The sequence below is a fragment of the Chelonoidis abingdonii genome, chromosome 7, assembly GCF_003597395.2.
Source record: "Chelonoidis abingdonii isolate Lonesome George chromosome 7, CheloAbing_2.0, whole genome shotgun sequence".
Lineage (NCBI taxonomy): Eukaryota > Metazoa > Chordata > Testudines > Testudinidae > Chelonoidis > Chelonoidis abingdonii.
In genome coordinates, this window is record NC_133775.1 from 29,950,659 (window position 1) to 29,971,229 (window position 20,571).

Below are 20,571 nucleotides of genomic sequence, written 5' to 3' on the forward strand. Positions count from 1 at the left end.
AGCCCCATGGATATGGATGATACCTCTTACTGTGAAGAAACAGCCGGATCTGCACACTTAGGATCTACTCTGCACAGAAATGAGAGGAATGAGCAGACCAAGAGTAAGAATTCCATCACTTGGCCCATTACATTCCACTGCAGCAATGTATATGAAGACTGATTTTAAATGCTCTGAACACCTAAGTCCCATTGATTTCAACAGGAGTTATGGGAGCTCAACACTTCCGAAAATCAGATCCATTATTTATCTATTTATTTGTTCATCTGTCTATTCATTATCTATCCATCCATTTATCTACATATCCATTATCTATTCATCCATCTATCATCTATCCACCCATCCATTATCTATCCATCAATCTATAATATACAAATACAGGAGTGTTAATTACCGTAGTGGCACCATTTATTGAAGTACTTTCTGGTGATTTAAAACGTTGCTCAGAGACATCCGATACAGCTTCTTCTGGTAGAACTGAAGATTTCTTTGATGAAGTTATCTCTTCTACATTTCTTGAAATAGCATAAACTTTAGTCCTGTGGGGTAGGCACAATACACTACTTGTAAATGACTCTGTTGATAATATACTTTATTCTGATTTTTCACAGCCCTGCTATTTTTAATCCAGAAGAGATAGAGGTGATGCTAGATGGCAGAAGAAAGCAATCTGAAAAAATAACAAGAGTTTTGACTGCTCTGTTTGTTGGGTGGAGTCTACTCATCCCTTTCAAAAGACGTTCACAACCTTGAGGTTGTTGCGGGCTCTCTATTACTGTTGGATTCCCATGTAACCATAGTGGCTCAGAGTACTTTGTTTGGAATGTTGGTGTGGATGGGTATAGTTTGCTCAGGAAGGATGGACAGGGGAAAAAGGGAGGAGGTGTTGCCTTATATATTAAAAATGTACACACTTGGACTAGGTGGAGATGGACATAGGAGACGGAACTGTTGAGAGTCTCTGGGTTAGGATAAAAGGGGGTAAAAAAACAGGGTGATGTCGTGCTAGGAGTCTACTACAGGCCACCTAACCAGGTGGAAGAGGTGGATGAGGCTTTTTTTAAACAACTAACAAAATCATCCAAGCCCAAGATTTGGTGGTGATGGGGGACTTCAACTATCCAGATATATGTTGGGAAAATAACACCGCGGGCACAGACTATCCAATAAGTTCCTGGACTGCATTGCAGACAACTTTTATTTCAGAAGGTTGAAAAAGCTACTGGGGGAAGCTGTTCTAGACTTGATTTTAACAAATAGGGAGGAACTCGTTGAGAATTTGAAAGTAGAAGGAGCTTGGGTGAAAGTGATCATGAAATCATAGAGTTTGCAATTCTAAGGAAGGGTAGAAGGGAGTACAGCAAAATAGAGACAATGGATTTCAGGAAGGCAGATTTTGGTAAGCTCAGAGAGCTGATAGGTAAGGTCCCATGGGAATCAAGACTGAGGGGAAAAACAACTGAGGAGAGTTGGCAGTTTTTCAAAGGGACACTATTAAGGGCCAAAAGCAAGCTATTCGATGGGTAGGAAAGATAGAAATGTGGCAAAAGACCACCTTGGCTTAACCACGAGATCTTGCATGACCTACAAAATAAAAAGGAGTCATATAAAAAATGGAAACTAGGTCAGATTACAAAGGATGAATATAGGCAAACAACACAGGAATGCAGGGGCAAGATTAGAAAGGCAAAGGCACAAAATGAGCTCAAACTAGCTATGGAATAAAGGGAAACAAGAAGACTTTTTATCAATACATTAGAAGCAAGAGGAAGACCAAGGACAGGGTAGGCCCACTGCTCAGTGAGGAGGGAGAAACAGTAACAGGAAACTTGGAAATGGCAGAGATGCTTAATGACTTCTTTGTTTCGGTCTTCACTGAGAAGTCTGAAGGAATGTCTAACATAGTGAATGCTTATGGGAAGGGGTAGGTTTAGAAGATAAAATTAAAAAAGAGCAAGTTAAAAATCACTTAGAAAAGTTAGATGCCTGCAAGTCACCAGGGCCTGATGAAATGCATCCTAGAATACTCAAGGAGTTAATAGAGGAGGTATCTGAGCCTCTAGCTATTATCTTTGGAAAGTCATGGGAGACGGGAGAGATTCCAGAAGACTGGAAAAGGGCAAATATAGTGCCCATCTATAAAAAGGGAAATAAAAACAACCCAGGAAACTACAGACCAGTTAGTTTAACTTCTGTGCCAGGGAAGATAATGGAGCAAGTAATTAAAGAAATCATCTGCAAACACTTGGAAGGTGGTAAGGTGATAGGGAATAGCCAGCATGGATTTGTAAAGAACAAATCGTGTCAAACCAATCTGATAGCTTTCTTTGATAGGATAACGAGCCTTGTGGATAAGGGAGAAGCGGTGGATGTGGTATACCTAGACTTTAGTAAGGCATTTGATACGGTCTCGCATGATATTCTTATCGATAAACTAGGCAAATACAATTTAGATGGGGCTACTATAAGGTGGGTGCATAACTGGCTGGATAACCGTACTCAGAGAGTAGTTATTAATGGCTTCCAATCCTGCTGGAAAGGTATATAACAAGTGGGGTTCCACAGGGGTCTGTTTTGGGACCGGCTCTGTTCAATATCTTCATCAACGACTTAGATGTTGGCATAGAAAGTACGCTTATTAAGTTTGCGGACGATACCAAACTGGGAGGGATTGCAACTGCTTTGGAGGACAGGGTCAAAATTCAAAATGATCTGGACAAATTGGAGAAATGGTCTGAGGTAAACCGGATGAAGTTCAATAAAGACAAATGCAAAGTGCTCCACTTAGGAAGGAACAATCAGTTTCACACATACAGAATGGGAAGAGACTGTCTAGGAAGGAGTATGGCAGAAAGAGATCTAGGGGTCATAGTGGACCACAAGCTAAATATGAGTCAACAGTGTGATACTGTTGCAAAAAAAGCAAACGTGATTCTGGGATGCATTAACAGGTGTGTTGTAAACAAGACACGAGAAAGTCATTCTTCCGCTCTACTCTGCTGCTGGTTAGGCCTCAACTGGAGTATTGTGTCCGATAAATGTCTATCAGGGATGGTCTAGACAGTATTTGGTCCTGCCATGAGGGCAGGGGACTGGACTCGATGACCTCTCGAGGTCCCTTCCAGTCCTAGAGTCTATGAATCTATGAATCTGTGGATAATAAGGGTAATCTATTACCTCTCCTTGCCACAGATACTGCCTTTGTCATGTCCAGACTGGACAACTGCAATACACTCTAAATGGAGCTGCCATTGACACTGTGCTTCATCTACTTAGTGAAATGCAAACTACAATTGTTCTGTACTGCACTGGCTCCCCATCTGCTTCTGGTTGAAATCAGGTGTTGGTTATATCCTGCAAAGCCCTACATGATTTGGATCTGGCTCTTTTAGAGGTTGTCTCTCTCCCTAAGTCTCACCAAAACTGCTGAGATGAACTGATGTGTTTTGAGGACATTTTGTAGCTGTGATGACTTAAGGATTGGAGGTGGAGCACTTTCAGTCTAGGTCCCACCTATGGAACTCCTTCTCTCAAGTGGCCCTCCAGAACTTAAATTTACTGTCCTGCTGAGTACAGTTCAAGACACATCGTGTTATGAACAATGGCTCTGCAGTGGGCTATTTATGATTAATTAGAGTTGATGCAGTATGTTGTTTAATGTAGACAGTTCCATTTAATCGGTTTCATATTTCTAGATGCTAACAGCATGACAGCATAAGAATTATTAACTAAATAAAATATTAGAGCAGTTCAACTCTGTAGGAGACAAACAAAGGATTATAAAGGCAGGGGCATTTAGAAGTGCAATAATGGTAATTACTCTACTAGTTAACTTGTATTTAACCACCAGAAGTGCACTGAGCCTGATTCTGTAGTCCTTACTTAGGCAAAACCCTCAATGGCTTCATTGCCTGAGTCAGGACTTCGGGATGAGGGCCATTAAATGACAGAGGACTGAAATCGCTGGTAAAGTGAAATACAAAAACATACATCCTGAACATGGTGAACAAAAGAAAATATTTAACATTCTATAACTATCCTACTACAGCAAAGTCTTAGCAAAAAGCCATGTCTTTAACATTTTATAATAGGTAATTCACCATCAATTGTACAGAAGAGTTAAAACTAGGGTGACCAGATGGCAAATGTGAAAATATCAGGACTGGGGGTGGGCGGTAATAACAGCCCATATAAAGAAGAGCCCCAAATATCGGGACTCTCCCTATAAAATTGGGACATTTAGTCACCCTCATTGAAAGTAAACAAAGTAAATATAACTGCTGTACCTTGCAGTCACTAGCTCAGTTTCCTGGTGGCACGGAGTTGTTTCAAACTTCAAACTGTTATCTTTCATGTTTATTTTGGCATAAAATTTCATTGGGATGTTGGCACGGAACTTGGCATGAAATTCAAGACCACTCTGAAAGTACTGTGTATTGATTCCCATCATTGCCACTGTATGCATGTATATGCTGAAAGAGAGGGAAAATACAAACATGCATAACCATACACAATGATAAATACATACTTAGAAAGCACACTTTGAAATGTAGAATTTGCTGTATACAAGTATCTTTTTTGGAAATCAGAGTTTGCTGCTATAAGAGGAAAAATGTCAATCAATCTATTGACAGATAAAGAGATATACCACATATGTGGAGGGGAGATTCATGTGACGAATTGTAGAGTCATGTGATAAATTAATTTAACATGGACTGTTAGACCGCCTCACCTGCCCTCTCCACTTCTAATCCATTGCCCCAGTTCTTATTCTAATATTAGAAAGTCCTGAGCTCTTTCAAACAGCTGCTATTTTTTAAAAATCAACTAGCTCCAAAAATATTTCTTCCGCCTCCCCCCCAAAAAAATTACACTAGCCTGAGGCCCAGGATAACCACAGTTAGTGCTGCACCCGTAGCAGCTTTTTTTCTATGTAAAATATCATGACTTTACATCTCATATCACTCATCCCTGAAGGGGCAGAAATAGCAGCTTTATGAGAAGTGGTAGACTCCTAGTTTGGATCTAGCACACACTGATAGCACTGCAAGGTCTGGGATAACATGACATTTTTTAGGTATAGAAAAGATATTTTATGTCTTGTTTAGAGATATTTATATGGTTCGCTCTGAGGCCTGTACAACTGGATTAATGATGACTAAGACACCCAGCAGTGCAGGCACAAAAAACTTAATTCCAAGATATTTTTTTAAATGCTCTGTAATGTATGTGGCAAGTACAGAACATGATGATGTAGTGTGGAATAAAAGGTTTAACAGCACCTATTTGGATTGACCTATATAACTTACACATGGCTTCACCCTTGTGAATAATTCAGCTACCCCAAATCCCTGCCAATAAAATTACACCATACCATCATATTTATATACATATTTATCCTCGTTTTTCTAACCTTGGGTTGATATCAGCATGAAGTTGCACATTGGCATCAAAGAACTGCAAAGGTTTAAAATTGCCAGATAAAGAGGGGGACATATTTACACCAACTGGAAGAGATAGAAAAGAATTATAGCAAAGGCAAAACAATAAATTAAGGGTTCCAAATTGACAGTTTTGTTAAAATAACAATAATTAGCACTTAGGTAGCACCATTTCATCTTCAAAACACTTTACAGAATTAAGAAGGGCCCAGTTTTACCCTCGTAGTGCCTACTAAAATGAATCAGGAGTTACACATCTGTATCCAATGGCAGCATTTATACCCAGCTAATTAATTCTCACACCACGTATGACATAATGATGTATTACTACCTCCATATTAGAAATCGGGAACCTAAGACAAAGAAGGTAGGTTATGTGCCAAGACTACAGAGGGATTTAATGTTAGACCAGGAATTAAAACTCTGAAAGTCCTATGTGTTGAGGTGAAATCATTAAATGATGCTTTTCAAACCTCACCATTGGCTGCAGCATGTATCAGACCAGTACTATATAAACTGAGTTCTAGTGGCAGGCCAACACAGGTAGGGACAATGTGCCGAACTTCTGCTGCCAATATTGCCTGTGTCCATTGTCCTGCAATGCCTCTTTGGATTTGATTGATCACGTTCTTCACTAACATGTGCCCATCTGATGATTCAGTCAGAGCCTACAAAGGGACAAAGATCCAGAAGGTTAAGTGGAGGAAGCAAAGGGGCAGGGAGGAAACTGTGAAGCCCCTCAGATAAAACAGAAAAATAGGAGCAATCAGTACCTTCACTATCTGTTGAATGAGCTCCTTGTTGACGTCAACAAAGGCGAGCTCATGGCTAAATACTTTTACATAGGCTGACATGAGTGGGTTTTCAGGAGGCAGTTCCTTCCATCCCAGAAGCTAGAGAAAAAAAATGTTGCTTAATATATAGGACTGTATTAATAAATACTGGGTCACATCCTGAGGATGTTACTAGGCTTATCCAGGCAAAACTACCATTGACCTCACTGTGAATTTGCCCATGTAGCACCTGGGTAAAGATCATGGTAAACAGTGGGGTACATCCAAGAAAACACTCATAAAGAAAAAAATCCGATACAACAATCATTTTTGTCAAGAAAATTGATATATTGTATTTTAACATGCACTTTAATTTTTGTATTAATTATTCCATCATCATCATCATCATCATCATCTGTACTGGCCCCAATTAGGGAGCAAGTCACCCTTGTGCTAGGCACTGACACATATACAGTGAAAAGATAGTGCCTGTCCCAAAGAGCTTGCAGTGTATGGCTAGATATGTCATTTGGGGCTTACTCCAGCACTCCACACTCACTGACGCTTCCTTAGGAGTTTAGACAGGGTAAGAAATGCAGTAGCGGGCATTCCAGTAATATATTTCAAACAGACGTGAAGAAAGAATACACATACCATTTTCCCAAGCACCTTCAATTTTTTGTACGTGTCATATTCAGCAAAGGGGACGTTCTGTTTCCTGATAAGCTCTGTTAGGCCTTGTGTTTGGAGAGCCACCTATGCAAAACAAATAAAATCAGGCAGACCAGAATATGACATGGTTAAAACAGAGAGGGGGAAGGAGGATCAAAAATTAGTCTTTACTAGGTGAAAGCCATGAGAAGATATTAATGGTGCAGAGAGAAAAAATGGAGTGGCATATTTAACCACTGTCATGAGCAGTCGGGCTCCATTAAAGTCAATAAAATTGCATCTGAGTATCTAGTAATCGATCTGGCTCAAAGAGTAGCGGGAAATCCCTAGTATAACCTTTACACATATATATGATAGGCAGTTATGGTTCAGGTTTACAGACAGATATTCAATGAGCCTTCTGAGATTTCCTTTACTTTTGTTACATTTGATTCCATACTTAATGCTTTCATAGCCTTTTTCATCAGAGTTTATAGGCCAAGAGAGCCACGGACAATTGCAATCAGACTCCCTCCCCAAGCTTTCCCTCCGCACCAGCCCCTGTTCAGGGCTGTGGTGAAATGCTGCAGTCCATCCAGAAGGCTTCCATGAGAAATATTTGTATAGGTCTGATTGTTGTTCTAAATGTAATATTTACCTCAACAAAATCAGTTGCGGTATTTGCATAATAACCTCTCAGTTTCATAATTATCGCAGATGGCAACATACTGCTTGGACTGTTCATGAGATAGACTCTCCCAATTGCACCAGCTCTATATTCCCCTATAGTAGAAATCAAAATACAGCAGAGGTTTGGTTTTCACTGTAGTGTTCAATGGTATCTTGTGCACATAAGGTATAGTCACCGTCTGTGTGTAATCATGTAAATGAGTCTGTCAGCATTGCTATTTCTATGGGTTGCCCAATCTTCATATGCCAGGAGTTCTCAGACTTTTGTACTGGTGACCCCTTTCATACAGCAAGCTCAACATTAAAAACACTTGTTTATATATTTAACAACATTATAAATGCTGGAGGCCAAGCAGGGTTTGGGGTGGAGGCTGACAGCTCGCAACCCCCCATGTAATAACTTCACGACCCCCTGAGGGGTCCCAACCCCCAGTTTGAGAACCACTGTCATAAGTAAAGTCTCTTTGAGGGGAGAATTTGGGATCATGGCCATTCTGGGAGGTGAGGTGGCAGTCTAGAGATCCACAGCATTCTCCTTAGAGCCTGAGACATCTGCATTTTAGTTTTTCATACTCCAAGAATGGACAAATCCCACTGCCAATGGCAGGATTTCAGTTGAAATTCATGGCATTTCATGGTTTTTCTATGGGAATTTTCTAAAAATATAGTATTAGCCAAAGCAGTTCCACAGCATATCTAGTACTCACAGTAATAACCACCAATGTGAATAACCTTGCTGTAACGATAGCTCAGCCTGTCAAGTCTTGGGCTCAGTAGCTTAAGGGCAATGTTGCAAGCAGCAGATCTAAGTAAAATGGATAATAATGCTCCATAGTAACTGAATTCACTTTGCACTTATACTTAGAAAATTGTAATGGAAATCACTACTTACAACGGAAAGTTTTACTTCTCTTTTTACTTACACATTATAGAGCTGTGGGATCCTTTTTATTGCCAAAACCTTCATATGGGAATATGTGAAACTGGCGACCTGCAAACTGCTCTCCTTTAGCAGAGCATTGGCCATAGTTGTTACGAGAGGTAGAGCAGGCTTAGTTTCAAAGATGACAACACAAGCCATCATTCGGAGAGTAGGAGCAAGTGAATGGTCCACAAAGATCTGGAGAAGAATTTCTCGTACCTGGAGGGGAAAAAAAACCACATTTCCAGATCCTGATAACTTCTTAGGGTGTATTCTCCCTTTAAAAGAATGCAGTTTGCACTGGTGTTCCACCCACACATATTGAGGGGAGAATAAAACTGAAAGTATGACCATCTTTGCAACGTAGGCGCTGATGCACAAAGATAAGTATTGTTGGAACACAATGAACAGAAGGAGGGGGGAATTGCCATTAATAATATGCCCAGTCTTGCAGTTTAGGATGACCTAATTCCCACTGACATCAGGAGGAGTATAGTGTGTGCAATTAGGGAAGGATCAAAGTAATTTGTATGCACCATTGCTTACACTACTTGCTATCAGTGGGACTTCCGTACATAGATTGTAGTCACTTAGATACCACAGTAATGAGCATGGTATAAAGGCACAGACAGACAAATAGACAGTGGATTAACACACACTCTCTCTCCTTTGTTTTATTTAAGTTCATAAAAGATCACAACATACGGTATAGGAAAAGTATTCTTTTTCATCTACAGTTTATAATTCTGATAAAGAATCCTAAAAAACAAGGAAGTGACTATCCTCATTACATTTTTATAGTTTTACTTTTTAGAATGAGATCCCACAGTCTTTTTCTACTCAAAATTCCCATTGATGTCAGTGTGAGCTTTGAGTGGACAGCAACCACATGATCAGGAATGCCTGTAATACTGATTATACACTTTTATTTGATTTTTTATTTATCCTCACATTGATCAACTTTCAGCTTATGCATTAATCTATTATTTATGTCCAGCCATATATATGTGAAGAGCTAAGAGCAGATCCTCAGCTGTATAAATTGCTATAGATAGGCCCATTGGTGTCAGTGGGCCCATGCAACTTTACACCAACTGGGAATCTGCCCCTAGTGCATTTCCTAGCAGTGCTAGAGACAAAACAATCAACAAACATGGTCATGAGCCATGTTAAAATGATTTAACAATATTTTACTCCTTCTGAATTAAAATAAGGCCATTTCTTGTCTTAATTTTAAAGTCTCATATAGCCACAAAATGGTGTATTGGTCGCAAATTATTTTGGGCTCAAACTTTCTTCCACTGCAGTCAATGGCCAAACTCTTCTTGATTTCAGTAAGACCAAGGTCGGAGGGAGTAGTCTTTAATTGTGTACATAAACAGCATTACAGGTCTAGGAGGTACAACATTAAACAATGCAAACCAGATTCTCAGTTGGGGTAAATCAGTGTAGTTCCACTGAAGTCAATGGAGCTATGCTGAGCATCTGGCCTTGGATATCTGATGTTATATAGTGACTTCACAAACAGTATGTCACTGACTTGACCTGCATTATATCCTGTATTCTTTATGTCTGATGAGTTTGTTTAAACAATAGTTTCACTTACTTTTGCAGGGTCTTTCCTGGCTATTTTTCTCAAGGCCAAAACAGCATCAATATAAATTCTAACTGGAAAAGCCATTGCAGCAGGTGAAAATATTGGCAAGAACTTCAGGACGCGCTTGATACTGGCTGGTTCTCCTGCATTGCCAATGGCTTTCAGAGCCAAGGCCATGTCATCTTCATGGTTCTTGCTGATTGCCTCAGCTGCAAGGTCGTGGAGGGGCTGCAAAAAAAGCAAGAATGTGTAGCTTTGTTAATTCAGATAACAATCCTGCATGTACATACTGCCATCTTTGTCCACAGGAATAAAAAGCCTTTTGCTCCAAGACTTTCCTCTCTTCTTTGAGCTGAACCTTGCACATTTCACTCCCAGGCTCTTATTACCATAGTGCCAAATACAGAAAACAGCAAGTAGCACTCACTGACTTTCCCTGTGTTATAGCTGGGCCAGGTTCATCCCTGTTCACCCACCCAGGGAGTTGCAGATTGCACTTCCCCACACCAGCCTGGCCCCTGAGCCCTGGGGGAATTCACAGAAAGGATGACTCTCTCAGTGATTCTATTGCAGCTTCCAGAGCCCCATAAAACAGGCACCAAATTCAGTATTGACAACAGCCCTGGCAATCTCCATTAAAGTCCATTAGGCACAGCTAAATGTGTTCCCCTCTATTCTCATAACTTCATCTGAATGTTTTCTACTTCCCAGATACATTGGGTAGGATTGACCCATATGACAAGGACAGATTACTTTTGTACAGGCTTTCCTGTGTTTAGTCCTTTTGTGCTGGTTTTTAAGGTTTAAACACATTCTGATGTCAACAGACCATCTCTGGTACTTATGAAAATAGGAATAGAGCTCCATAGTCTGAAGACAATGATCAGAGAAGATCTGGGGACAATGTACAATCAAGAAGTTGGTCATTTTAGGAGCATGACTTGGGTTATGTCTGGAGAGGCACTGAGGAGTAATTGTAACAATGTAAAGTAGCATGTACTCCTTGTGGCTGAGGGATGAAAACATTATCTAGGAACATATACCATAGTACTTTTATTATAATCCTACAAGTTGCCACTCATTGCAAATTCAATTTCAACTTGTTTAGAGGATCCATTTTCCTTATGGACTATCACTGCTTGCATTCAAAATTCTGAACGGTTAAGGTTTTTCAAAGAGCTTCCACTCATCTTCAAATTTTGTTTGTGATTTTGCAGTTGATCACAACTGAAAATGATGGAATTTAAACCTCTATTGTCCTGATTTACACACAACTAGGTGAGAACTACACTAGAGGGAGTTTCTGAAATTTCTTTAGGTATTACAAAATCTGAAATAACACCCACTCACCTGAAGAATTTTATTAGGACAAAATGATGACACAGAACAATATCTGTTTATCATGGAACCATATGCCAGGTAAGCAAGCTTGCGAAGCATAGGAGCTCTTTGAATTCGGAAGCTGGTCACTAGATCCTGCAGAAGTAAGAAGCAGCACATATTATTGGTATCCATAAAAATCATATTTAGTTGAATCATTATGGGGCTCATACAGGGTATCATTCAACAATTACAATCCAGACTTGATGGGAACCACATTTGGAAGGAAATCTTTCCCAAGCTCCCCTCTTCTGGCCTTCAAACAACTGTCTGTCAAAAACTTCCCAGCCTCTCCAAGCTCATCATCAGAAGCAAGCTCCACATATCATGGAAGGAAGGGACCTCAGGAGGTCATCTAGTCCAACCCCCTGCTCAAAGCAGGACCAATTCCCAGACAGATCTTTACCCCAGTTCCCTAAATGGCCCCCTCAAGGATTGAGCTCACAACTCTGGGTTTAGCAGGCTGATGCTCAAACCACTGAACTATCCCATCCCCACTCCCCCCAAAAAAGAAATTTTCCAGATACACATACCTATCCCCAGCCTCTCTCCTACCAACTAAAGTGGCACCAGACCCTGCCATAACAGATGCAAAGCCTGCAGATGTATCTCCACTGCTAAAATGATAAAAAAAAACCACAACACATCTTTCAAAATCAATGGGTCTTACACATGGCTGTCACAACATGTGGTGTATCTCATCCAATGCACTAAATGCTCCAGTACAACTATGTGGGTGAAATTAGACAATCACTACATTCTCAAATGAACTCAAACAGAAAAATGTTTGAAGATAAAAACACCATATCAGGCATGGGTGAACATTTTTCACAAAATAATCACTCCATATCTGACCCCTCAGTTCTCGTCCTCAAAGGAAACCTGCACAACACTTTCAAAAGACAAGCCCTGGGAGCTTAAATTCATAATGTTGCTAGACACTGGTTATCACAAAGACACTGGATTTATGGCTTATTGCAACAATCTGTAACCTTCTACCCTCCTGCTTTTCTATCCTATGGCTGCAGTGATGTTAACTGGACACTTTACTTTGAATGTAAGTACTTCTGGTAAACAATCTGTTCCACCCTGTGTTTAGCACAACAATAAGGGTAGATCTACAGTGCAACATTACTTTGGTATAACTACATCTCTTAGGGTATGTCTACACTACCCGCCAGATCGATCTATTGGGGATCGATTTATCATGTCTAGTGTAGACGTGATAAAATCGATCCCCGATCACTCTGCCATTGACTCTGGAATTCCCCCACGGCAAGAGGTGGAAGCGGAGTCGATGGGGGAGCAGCAGCGGTCAACTCGCCGCCGTCCTCATGGCCAGGTAAATCAACCTAAGATACGCCGACTTCAGCTACACTATTCAAGTAGCTGAAGTCAGTGTATCTGAGGTCAACCCCCCTCCCCAGTGTAGACCTAGCCTCAGGGATGCGAAAAATCTCCACTCCTGAGTGATGTAGTTATACCAGCCTAAGTGCCATCATAGACAGTTCCATGTTGGCGGGGGGGAGGGGGCTTTTCCTGCCAACATAGCTACCACCTCTCATGGGGGATTAACTACGCCAACAGGAGAGCTCTCTCCCATCAGCATAGAGCGTCTTCATTAAAGCACTACAGCTGCACTGATGCAGCATTTTAAGTGTAGACTTGCCCTGAGTACCTGTCCTACACCTGAAGAACAGCTCTATGTAGTTCGAAAGCTTGTCTCTTTCACCAACAGGAGATAGTCCAGTAAAATATATTAACCCCCCTACACTCACACCTTGTCTCTCTAGTAGAAGAATTACAAGACAACAGAATAAGGAATGATCCTATGTATTGTACTCACTGCTACAGCTTGTAAAGTGTGGTCATCAGCAGGGGATAAATGGAAGGCGAGAGCGATAGTCAGAGCTGATTCCAAATAGCTGAGGTCCTCATTATGAATTTTTTGCTTAAGGAACATGAATGTCTCAGTAGTTCCTGCTGCACAGATTATGCTCAATAACCAGCGCCTGTGAATAAGAGGAGGCATCTATTATTTTCATTGTCAGAATTTCTCTATTCAGAAATGTTAATTGAGAGTGATACAGTCAATTACCTATATTGAGGTTTATCAGCACATTGTTTCCAAAGAGACTCAAGGTTTTCAGGCGTTGCTACACGACAAAGCTGGATAAGTTCTAAGAATTTGGCTGGAGCTTCTCTATTGTACCCTTGTTGATTATACTGAATTAATTGTTGCAGTATTTCTACTATCTGATACAAAAACAGAAGGCAGAAGGGATTACAAGATATCTTAGGTGTCTGAAATAATTTGTTGATCTTCCACTAGCTTTATAAATAATGGAAGAGTCTAAAATATTAAGCATCTTATACCTGTGATTCAGGATTTTTCATCTTTATTAGATGAATTGGCATCTGAAGTAGTTCTTTTGCAAAATCATAACGAAGACTTCCATAGTTTTGCAACTGAATTTCTGATGTGCTCACTTGACTGTTTCTAATATCGTTCAAAGTAAGTTCTTGCCTGCAAGGAAAAGAGTGAAATGTAGCATAACATTTTACTTTGAGTGCTCCATTTGTCTAAGCTAAATCCAGTGGATATTATAGCTGAATGAAAGACTCCCAACAATAATTTCACATTGTCTGCAAATGGATCAGAAAATTCTCAGATTTATTCATTATTCAAAATCATTGAAATTTCTTGAGGTTATCATTTTATATTTGCAGATTGCTCACAGACTGTTCAGTAAGAATATTAACAAGTCACTCCATGTTGGCTATTTCTATAAGCCATCAGGGTGTTGGGAGGCTTAACTGAAGTTTGTAAACACATGGAGATCTCTGGCTAAAAATATCAAGTGTACAATATGAGCGTGTATGAAACTTGCAACAACATGAACATTTTTACAGTAAAAAATTTATATTTAAATCTCACAGCTTCTCTATCACTTTAACAAAGCAAATTGAGGAGACATTAGTATTAACAGCATCTTATTGATATTTACATTTCTCAGATATTTCAGTTTACTTACCTATGGCATGTACTCTACGCAAAAGTGAAATGCCACATACAGCAATTTGGGCTGCATTAATTACATAGAAGAAACTTAGATACAGGCAGAGACACATAGGGCCAGATCATTCCTCTGAATGCCAAAAACTAACAAAAGAACCATCCAGTTGCAGCATTTTTGTTTTATCCCCAAAGTCTTGGTGAATGTATTTTAAATGTATTCTCCCAGTTCTGATCGTTATACTCATTTACAGTATAACGGCTGAGGCCTACCTTGCTTCCATGACAGCAACACCAGCAGGTTCACTGAAAGGGGAGATCTGATAGACCTGCTGGGACACAGCTTGTGTGATCAGGGTGCCAGCATCTGTGTATTTCATTTTGTAGGTGAATGCAGCTGTTCCTTTTATGATCTTTTCTTTCTAAAAGGGCAAAGAACTCACACAGTAAAGAGAACAAACCATTGTTTAACTCCAGATTTATTATGAATGGGCCTAATTCACCATTGAAATGAGTATATTTCATCTCTGTTTAAATCAGTTCAGTGATACGTGTATACGTCTGCAGTTAATTTGGCATTCTATCTTTATATGTTCCATACCAGTGGGCAGGTAGCACAAGGGCGGATGTAAGTCATTCCAATGTTCTTCACCACTTTATCCTGGCAGTTGTTAAGGTCTTTGGTTTTGAATACTGTGACTCGGTTACTCTTCTTGTCTTCCTGGATAATGTATTTTGTATGGCAGACACCTTCAATCCCGGCCTATAGAGATTAATAGAGCTTAATTGCATTTCTCATTTGAAACAGACTTTCATTCCAGGACAAGGAGCAGGTGAACTAGTAACCTTCCTGGAAACTGTATCTGAACCAAAATAATTTTATAATAAAAAATGAATGTTTGTTCTTATGGCAAAGTAGAATTAGAAAGGAAAAACAAACCTCTTGCAAGTCATATGCATTCTGTGACTTTTTGACAGTTATCTGCAACAGGTTCAGAATCCCTCTCACTAGGTTAACACATGTGACAGGAGTATCTTTGGGGGCATAAATGTTCCCAAACTGCCCGCTGCTGTACTCAAACTTAAAGAGTTGGGTGAGGCATGATGCAATTGTCTGGATGAGTTTGGAAGATCGAGTGAATGGATCTCTGGGCCAGATTCCATTGTATTCGTCCAGCTGTGGAGATAGGAACTGAGAACAAAATACAGAAAACGCACCTGTCAAAATTTTTGTTAGTTAAAAATATTTCCCCAAGAGAAGAATCTGAGCTTCATCACAAAGCCACTTGTCCAAACATTGCATAAAATTATCTCCTTTCCTTTCCTGTGCTTGGGTCTGGGATGAGGCTGTAAAGACACAATTTCCACAAAGGATTTCTGCCTACCCAAAGTTCTGACAGAGAATAAAACAAATCATGCAACCTTCATTAGCCCCACAAACCTGGTAGTGCCATCTGAACATTCAAGTGGAGAGTGAAAACCCTGATTACACAGACTATCTGCGGGGGCAGGAAATACCTTCCCTATCCCCAAAGCTTCAGTCAGCTTTCACACAGTGTTCTGGGAAGCACGGCCGAAACACTGGGGCTTATGTGTGCCTCCATATACAAATGTTTAGAATTATGGCTGCTGGCCACTGCTGCACAAAAATATCATGGGTTAGGAGAATGAGAGGACCATTGTTTTTAATAGGGGAGGAGGAAGGATCTCTCCTTCCTACCAGCATAGATATTATGCCCTTCCCTCTGGGGGTATGAACCAATTATAGTGCTAGCAGCCTATAAAAGGTGTTTAATTTTACAAGTACTTACTTGTAATCTAGAGACATGGAGGAAAGGGGGCTGTAAGAACAGGACATCCCCTATATATAATTCTAATTTTATTCTAAGCCTTGATTAGTGACTGCTGATAAGTGTGGATTGCCCCTTTGTCATTTTAACCTACTTCAGTTTTCTGCAATTCAGAATCCCTGCACGTTGCCCTCAGTGATATAAAGACAGGGCTACAGAAACAATAGACATTTAGGGTCAATTTTTGGTTTCTTTTTACACCACTGAAACTCATAGAGTTCAGCTGAGTGTCTCCAGTATAACTGTGATCAGAATTTAGCAAAGTGAATACATATTTCTAACAGATATTATACTGTTTCCATTCAGATCTTTCATTGTGTTATCATTATCCTATCGTACAGTGAGGTATATAATAAATTATGTTGGTGTGGCACAAATCCATTTGTTACAGTAAATATAACAAAGAAAAATAGCTTCTGGACCAAATTCTGGCAGTGTATGTGTGTGTGTGTACATATGTCCCTACATTTGTCTCTTATTTCCATTTGCTTAGATGCTTAGACCTCTTTTTTCTTGCCATGTTTTAAACTATTGAATGCATTTTTTCTAATGAATAGGAACACTCCTAGAGCTGGGATATTATTGTAATTCTCCAGTTCTGAATAAAAAATAAGCTTAACAATGTTGAAAAAACAGGTAGTGGAAACAGGAAATAACACCAGGTGTGATATTTTATCTACAGCATTCAGCTTTTCTCAAGCTATGAAAAAAATACGAAAAAATGGAGTAATTTCATTCTTGAATTTTTATTAACTTTTTAAAACATCATGTTTGTCTGATAAACTGTTTGCAAGGACAGTTGTTTTAACAAATGCCTCTGGTCTTTTTCAAGCATTCAGGGTAATTATGTGAATACAGCCTTCAAGAAAATTATGTAACTTTGTTTTGAAAAGCATCTATAGATCTGGTGCCTGCTTCTGCTTCCATTAAAATCAATGGAGATTTTGCTATTGACTTCTATGGTAGTAGGATCTACCCCATATCTGTAATTTTCCATAAGTAATCTGAATTCTTCAAAACTTTTTGGACGCTTATGCTGTGGAGTGCTGACTGCTCTGAACTCCTCAGCTTCCAGCAAAACCATCAGGAGATGAGCATTCAGCAACTTACAGGATCAGCTCTGAGGCCAATTCTTAGGTCTGGCTAGGTACAAAACTCTGGACAGTGGCAAAGAAGACTTTATACCACCTTCACCATCACATCCTGGGGCCACCCAGAGACCAGTCAGCTCCTAACACAACTAAGAGCAGCTTTAGTGCTGCTCTAATTTGAAATAGTCTGCAGTAGCCAGTGATGAGCTGCCAAAATATTAACAACAGGTTCCCTCCTCCTCATCCCACAAGGGGGTCATGGCCGCCCCCCTGGGACTCCTGTCTCATCCAACCCCCCACGTTCCTTGATGCTTCCCAGGGATCCCTGCCCCATCCACTCCCCTTCCCTGTCCCCTGACTGCCCCCTCCCACCCCATCCGACCCCTCCTCTCATTCTTGATGGCCCTCTGGGACCCCTGCCCCATCCAACCACCCCTTCTCCCTGTCCCCTGACCGCCCCTGGAATCCCTGCCCCTGATTGCCCCCCGCCACCCTATCCAATCCCTGTTCCTTTCTGACTGCCCCCCCCCCAGGACCCTTGCCTCCATTCAATCCCCCTGTTCCCTGCCCTCTGATCGCCCCACCTTTATCCACCCCCCAACTCCCCTGCCCTCTTCCAATACCCCCTCTCTGCTCCCTGCCTCCTTACCACACTGCCTAGAGCCGCTCAGCTGAGACCGGGGCCGGCACTGGGGGGCCTGAGCTGAGCCAGGCTGGAGCCGCTTGGCCGAGGCCGGGGCCAGGGCAGAGCCGCTCTTCTGAGGTCAGTGCCATGGGGCCCTAGCCGAGCTGGGCCAGAGCCGCAACAGCAGGGCCGGGACCAGCACTGGCACCGCGGGGGGCGGATCAGGGCCGCGGGGCCAGGACCAGCACCGGCGCTGCGGGGGCGAGCCGGAGCCACAGGCCGAAGCTAGGGGTGCTCAGCTGGGGCCGGGACAGGACGGGGCCTGGGGGCGCTCGGCAGCAGGGGTTCCAGGCTGGAGGGAGCCACTCGGCTGGGACCAGGAGCTGGGCTGGAGGGAGCTGCTGAGCCAGCCGCACCTCCCCTCCCCCCAACCGGTTCTAAAAGGCCTTCTAAATTTAACAACCGGTTCTTGCGAACTGGTGCAAACTGGCTCCAGCTCACCACTGGCAATAGCTCTGCACTGTGGTAGCCAATGACAGCAGCAGTGCTACATCACTCAGTCATGCCATCTTTCCTCCTTAGCTGAGCACCTGCACTTGGAACTGGGGTGGGGGGAGTATACAGCTGAACACACTGACTCTGCACTACCTGGGGATTCCCCCATGCTGGGGGAAATCCTTAACTGAATGGTTACATCAGCTTTACAGGCCCTTTGTATGTGGTCATTTCAGAGCCAAGTACAGGGTCCTAGGATTCTAATTGTTCTCTGGCTGCCAGTCCATGACATAGGGCTGGATATATTACTAGTAGTTCCATTACTATTTAATGCATCTTCCTTTGCTTGCTTGCTTGCTTTCCTTCATATACATTGTCATTTACCTTCAGCATGTGATAGTTGTGTGACAATCCACTAATCTCTACTTTGCTTGTCAGCCTCAGCCCAGCTCTTGTCAATCCTTCGTCTTGCAGACCATGCAGAATGAGGCCTTCATAGCTGTACAAGTAGCTCTTGCTGTTACTAAAACCAGGTTCTAATAAAAAAAAAGTAGTTGAAATATCTACTTGTGCTAACGTTTTTGTGACATTATAGTTCATCATCATCACAACAAAAAGTCACATGTCCGATTCTACCACCAGAAAAACAGGAGACTTCAGTGGGAGATGTACCAGTATATACGATGGCAGAGTTAGGTTCATTAATTAAAAATGAGCAGTAGACTTACCAATGTCATATTTCTGACTCCCTGTGGGGAAAAAAATCAAATGGATATGTGAGGCACTGGGAACAACTATTTTGACTTCACATTTAATATACTGACTTACCCATAAAACTCCAATAAAGCTTGTGACTAGGGCTTTAAAAAGTGCCTAAGGGAGTTCAGCTCCATCTCTCATGAATGTCAACGAGATTTGGGTGCCTAATCTCTTTGGGCTCCCTCTGCACATCCCAGCCAAATATTATTGGAAGAAAGGAACTTACCCACAAAAGTGAACACCAGTGCCAGTATGATTCTCCTCATGATGAAGGTGAAAGAAGCTCTCAGGGGAACATGCAGCTTTTATAGAAGAAGAATTATTAACCGGTGGGCACTGCTGGGGTGAATTTTGTTGAGTTATCAACTTTTTATCAAGTTACTCAAACATTTTTTTTCTGATGCTGTTGACTTTTTTTTCATAACTGAAGGTATCATTGGCATGTTCCCACTCTCATCATTCCACCTGAGCCATTTATACCTTTTGAAAATAACTTTCAAAACAGGGTTGTTGTTTTTTTAAAGGATCATTTTAAAACAAAATATTTAATTCATAAGGAAAATTGTTGATGATTCTTATTTTCTGGGTTTCTAATGCTGTAATGTTTGTGAAAACTTTGTCCTGGTTATTCTGACCTGACATAAGGCACAAAAGCTTATCTAACTGATAATGGCTCAGAAGAATTGTGCAAAAACACCAGACCTGCCGAGTGTCACAAGGTTGTCATTACCTTAGTAACCATACAAAAAAGATTCATTTTATGTACTATTTGTGCATATACTAAAGTAACATAGCAATATTAAATTTGCCTAATCGTTACAATGGCTATGACTGGAAAAAAAGGTAATTAACTTTTTTTGTCACTATTTTCTATGAGAAAGAGGTGTTAATAACTTAAGGTATCGCTGTACTGTATTGTAAACCTGGGATGCAGGTGTCAGCCCAGACCCCACATTGGCCTAACACAAAATCTTTCTGGCTTGGGTTAGTAAGCACTCAGGACCCAGGTCTAAGCCAGCTAAGAGAAATACGGGGCCTTGGAAGTCACGTTCACTGGAGACCTCATCCCCCTCCCATTTCACTTGATTTACACAGAAGTTACAGACTTGGCAGTGGGAGGGGGGCAGCACCTGAGCTTGGGACCCCAGTACAATTACCCTCTCTTTCCCTTCCTCTCATCAGCCTTGCCCCACAGACCCCCTCACTCTCCCAGGGACGGGTCCAAGTCTGAGTCCCACTGTGACTCAGGTCCAAGCCTTAACATGTTGCAGTGCAGATGCA

General features: G+C 41.3%; 1 protein-coding gene across 1 annotated transcript in view; it reads right to left on the bottom strand.

The window, feature by feature from the left end:
* LOC116835756 (vitellogenin-2-like) overlaps positions 1 to 19,556 on the bottom strand; it is a 40,958-nt gene extending 21,402 nt beyond the window's left edge. Inside the window, exons 1-20 of the mRNA XM_032798870.1 lie at positions 19,517 to 19,556; positions 19,260 to 19,280; positions 18,916 to 19,067; positions 15,411 to 15,662; positions 15,072 to 15,233; positions 14,744 to 14,892; positions 13,831 to 13,981; positions 13,553 to 13,710; positions 13,301 to 13,466; positions 11,425 to 11,550; positions 10,084 to 10,302; positions 8,479 to 8,696; positions 8,263 to 8,360; positions 7,524 to 7,648; positions 6,869 to 6,970; positions 6,215 to 6,334; positions 5,920 to 6,109; positions 5,414 to 5,507; positions 4,287 to 4,472; positions 395 to 539 (exon numbers count right to left, since the gene is read on the bottom strand). Coding sequence (XP_032654761.1) covers positions 395 to 539; positions 4,287 to 4,472; positions 5,414 to 5,507; positions 5,920 to 6,109; positions 6,215 to 6,334; positions 6,869 to 6,970; positions 7,524 to 7,648; positions 8,263 to 8,360; positions 8,479 to 8,696; positions 10,084 to 10,302; positions 11,425 to 11,550; positions 13,301 to 13,466; positions 13,553 to 13,710; positions 13,831 to 13,981; positions 14,744 to 14,892; positions 15,072 to 15,233; positions 15,411 to 15,662; positions 18,916 to 19,067; positions 19,260 to 19,280; positions 19,517 to 19,556 — 2,874 coding nt within the window. The remainder of the gene's footprint in view (positions 1 to 394; positions 540 to 4,286; positions 4,473 to 5,413; positions 5,508 to 5,919; positions 6,110 to 6,214; positions 6,335 to 6,868; positions 6,971 to 7,523; positions 7,649 to 8,262; positions 8,361 to 8,478; positions 8,697 to 10,083; positions 10,303 to 11,424; positions 11,551 to 13,300; positions 13,467 to 13,552; positions 13,711 to 13,830; positions 13,982 to 14,743; positions 14,893 to 15,071; positions 15,234 to 15,410; positions 15,663 to 18,915; positions 19,068 to 19,259; positions 19,281 to 19,516) is intronic.
* Between the last annotated feature and the right edge of the window lie 1,015 nt (positions 19,557 to 20,571).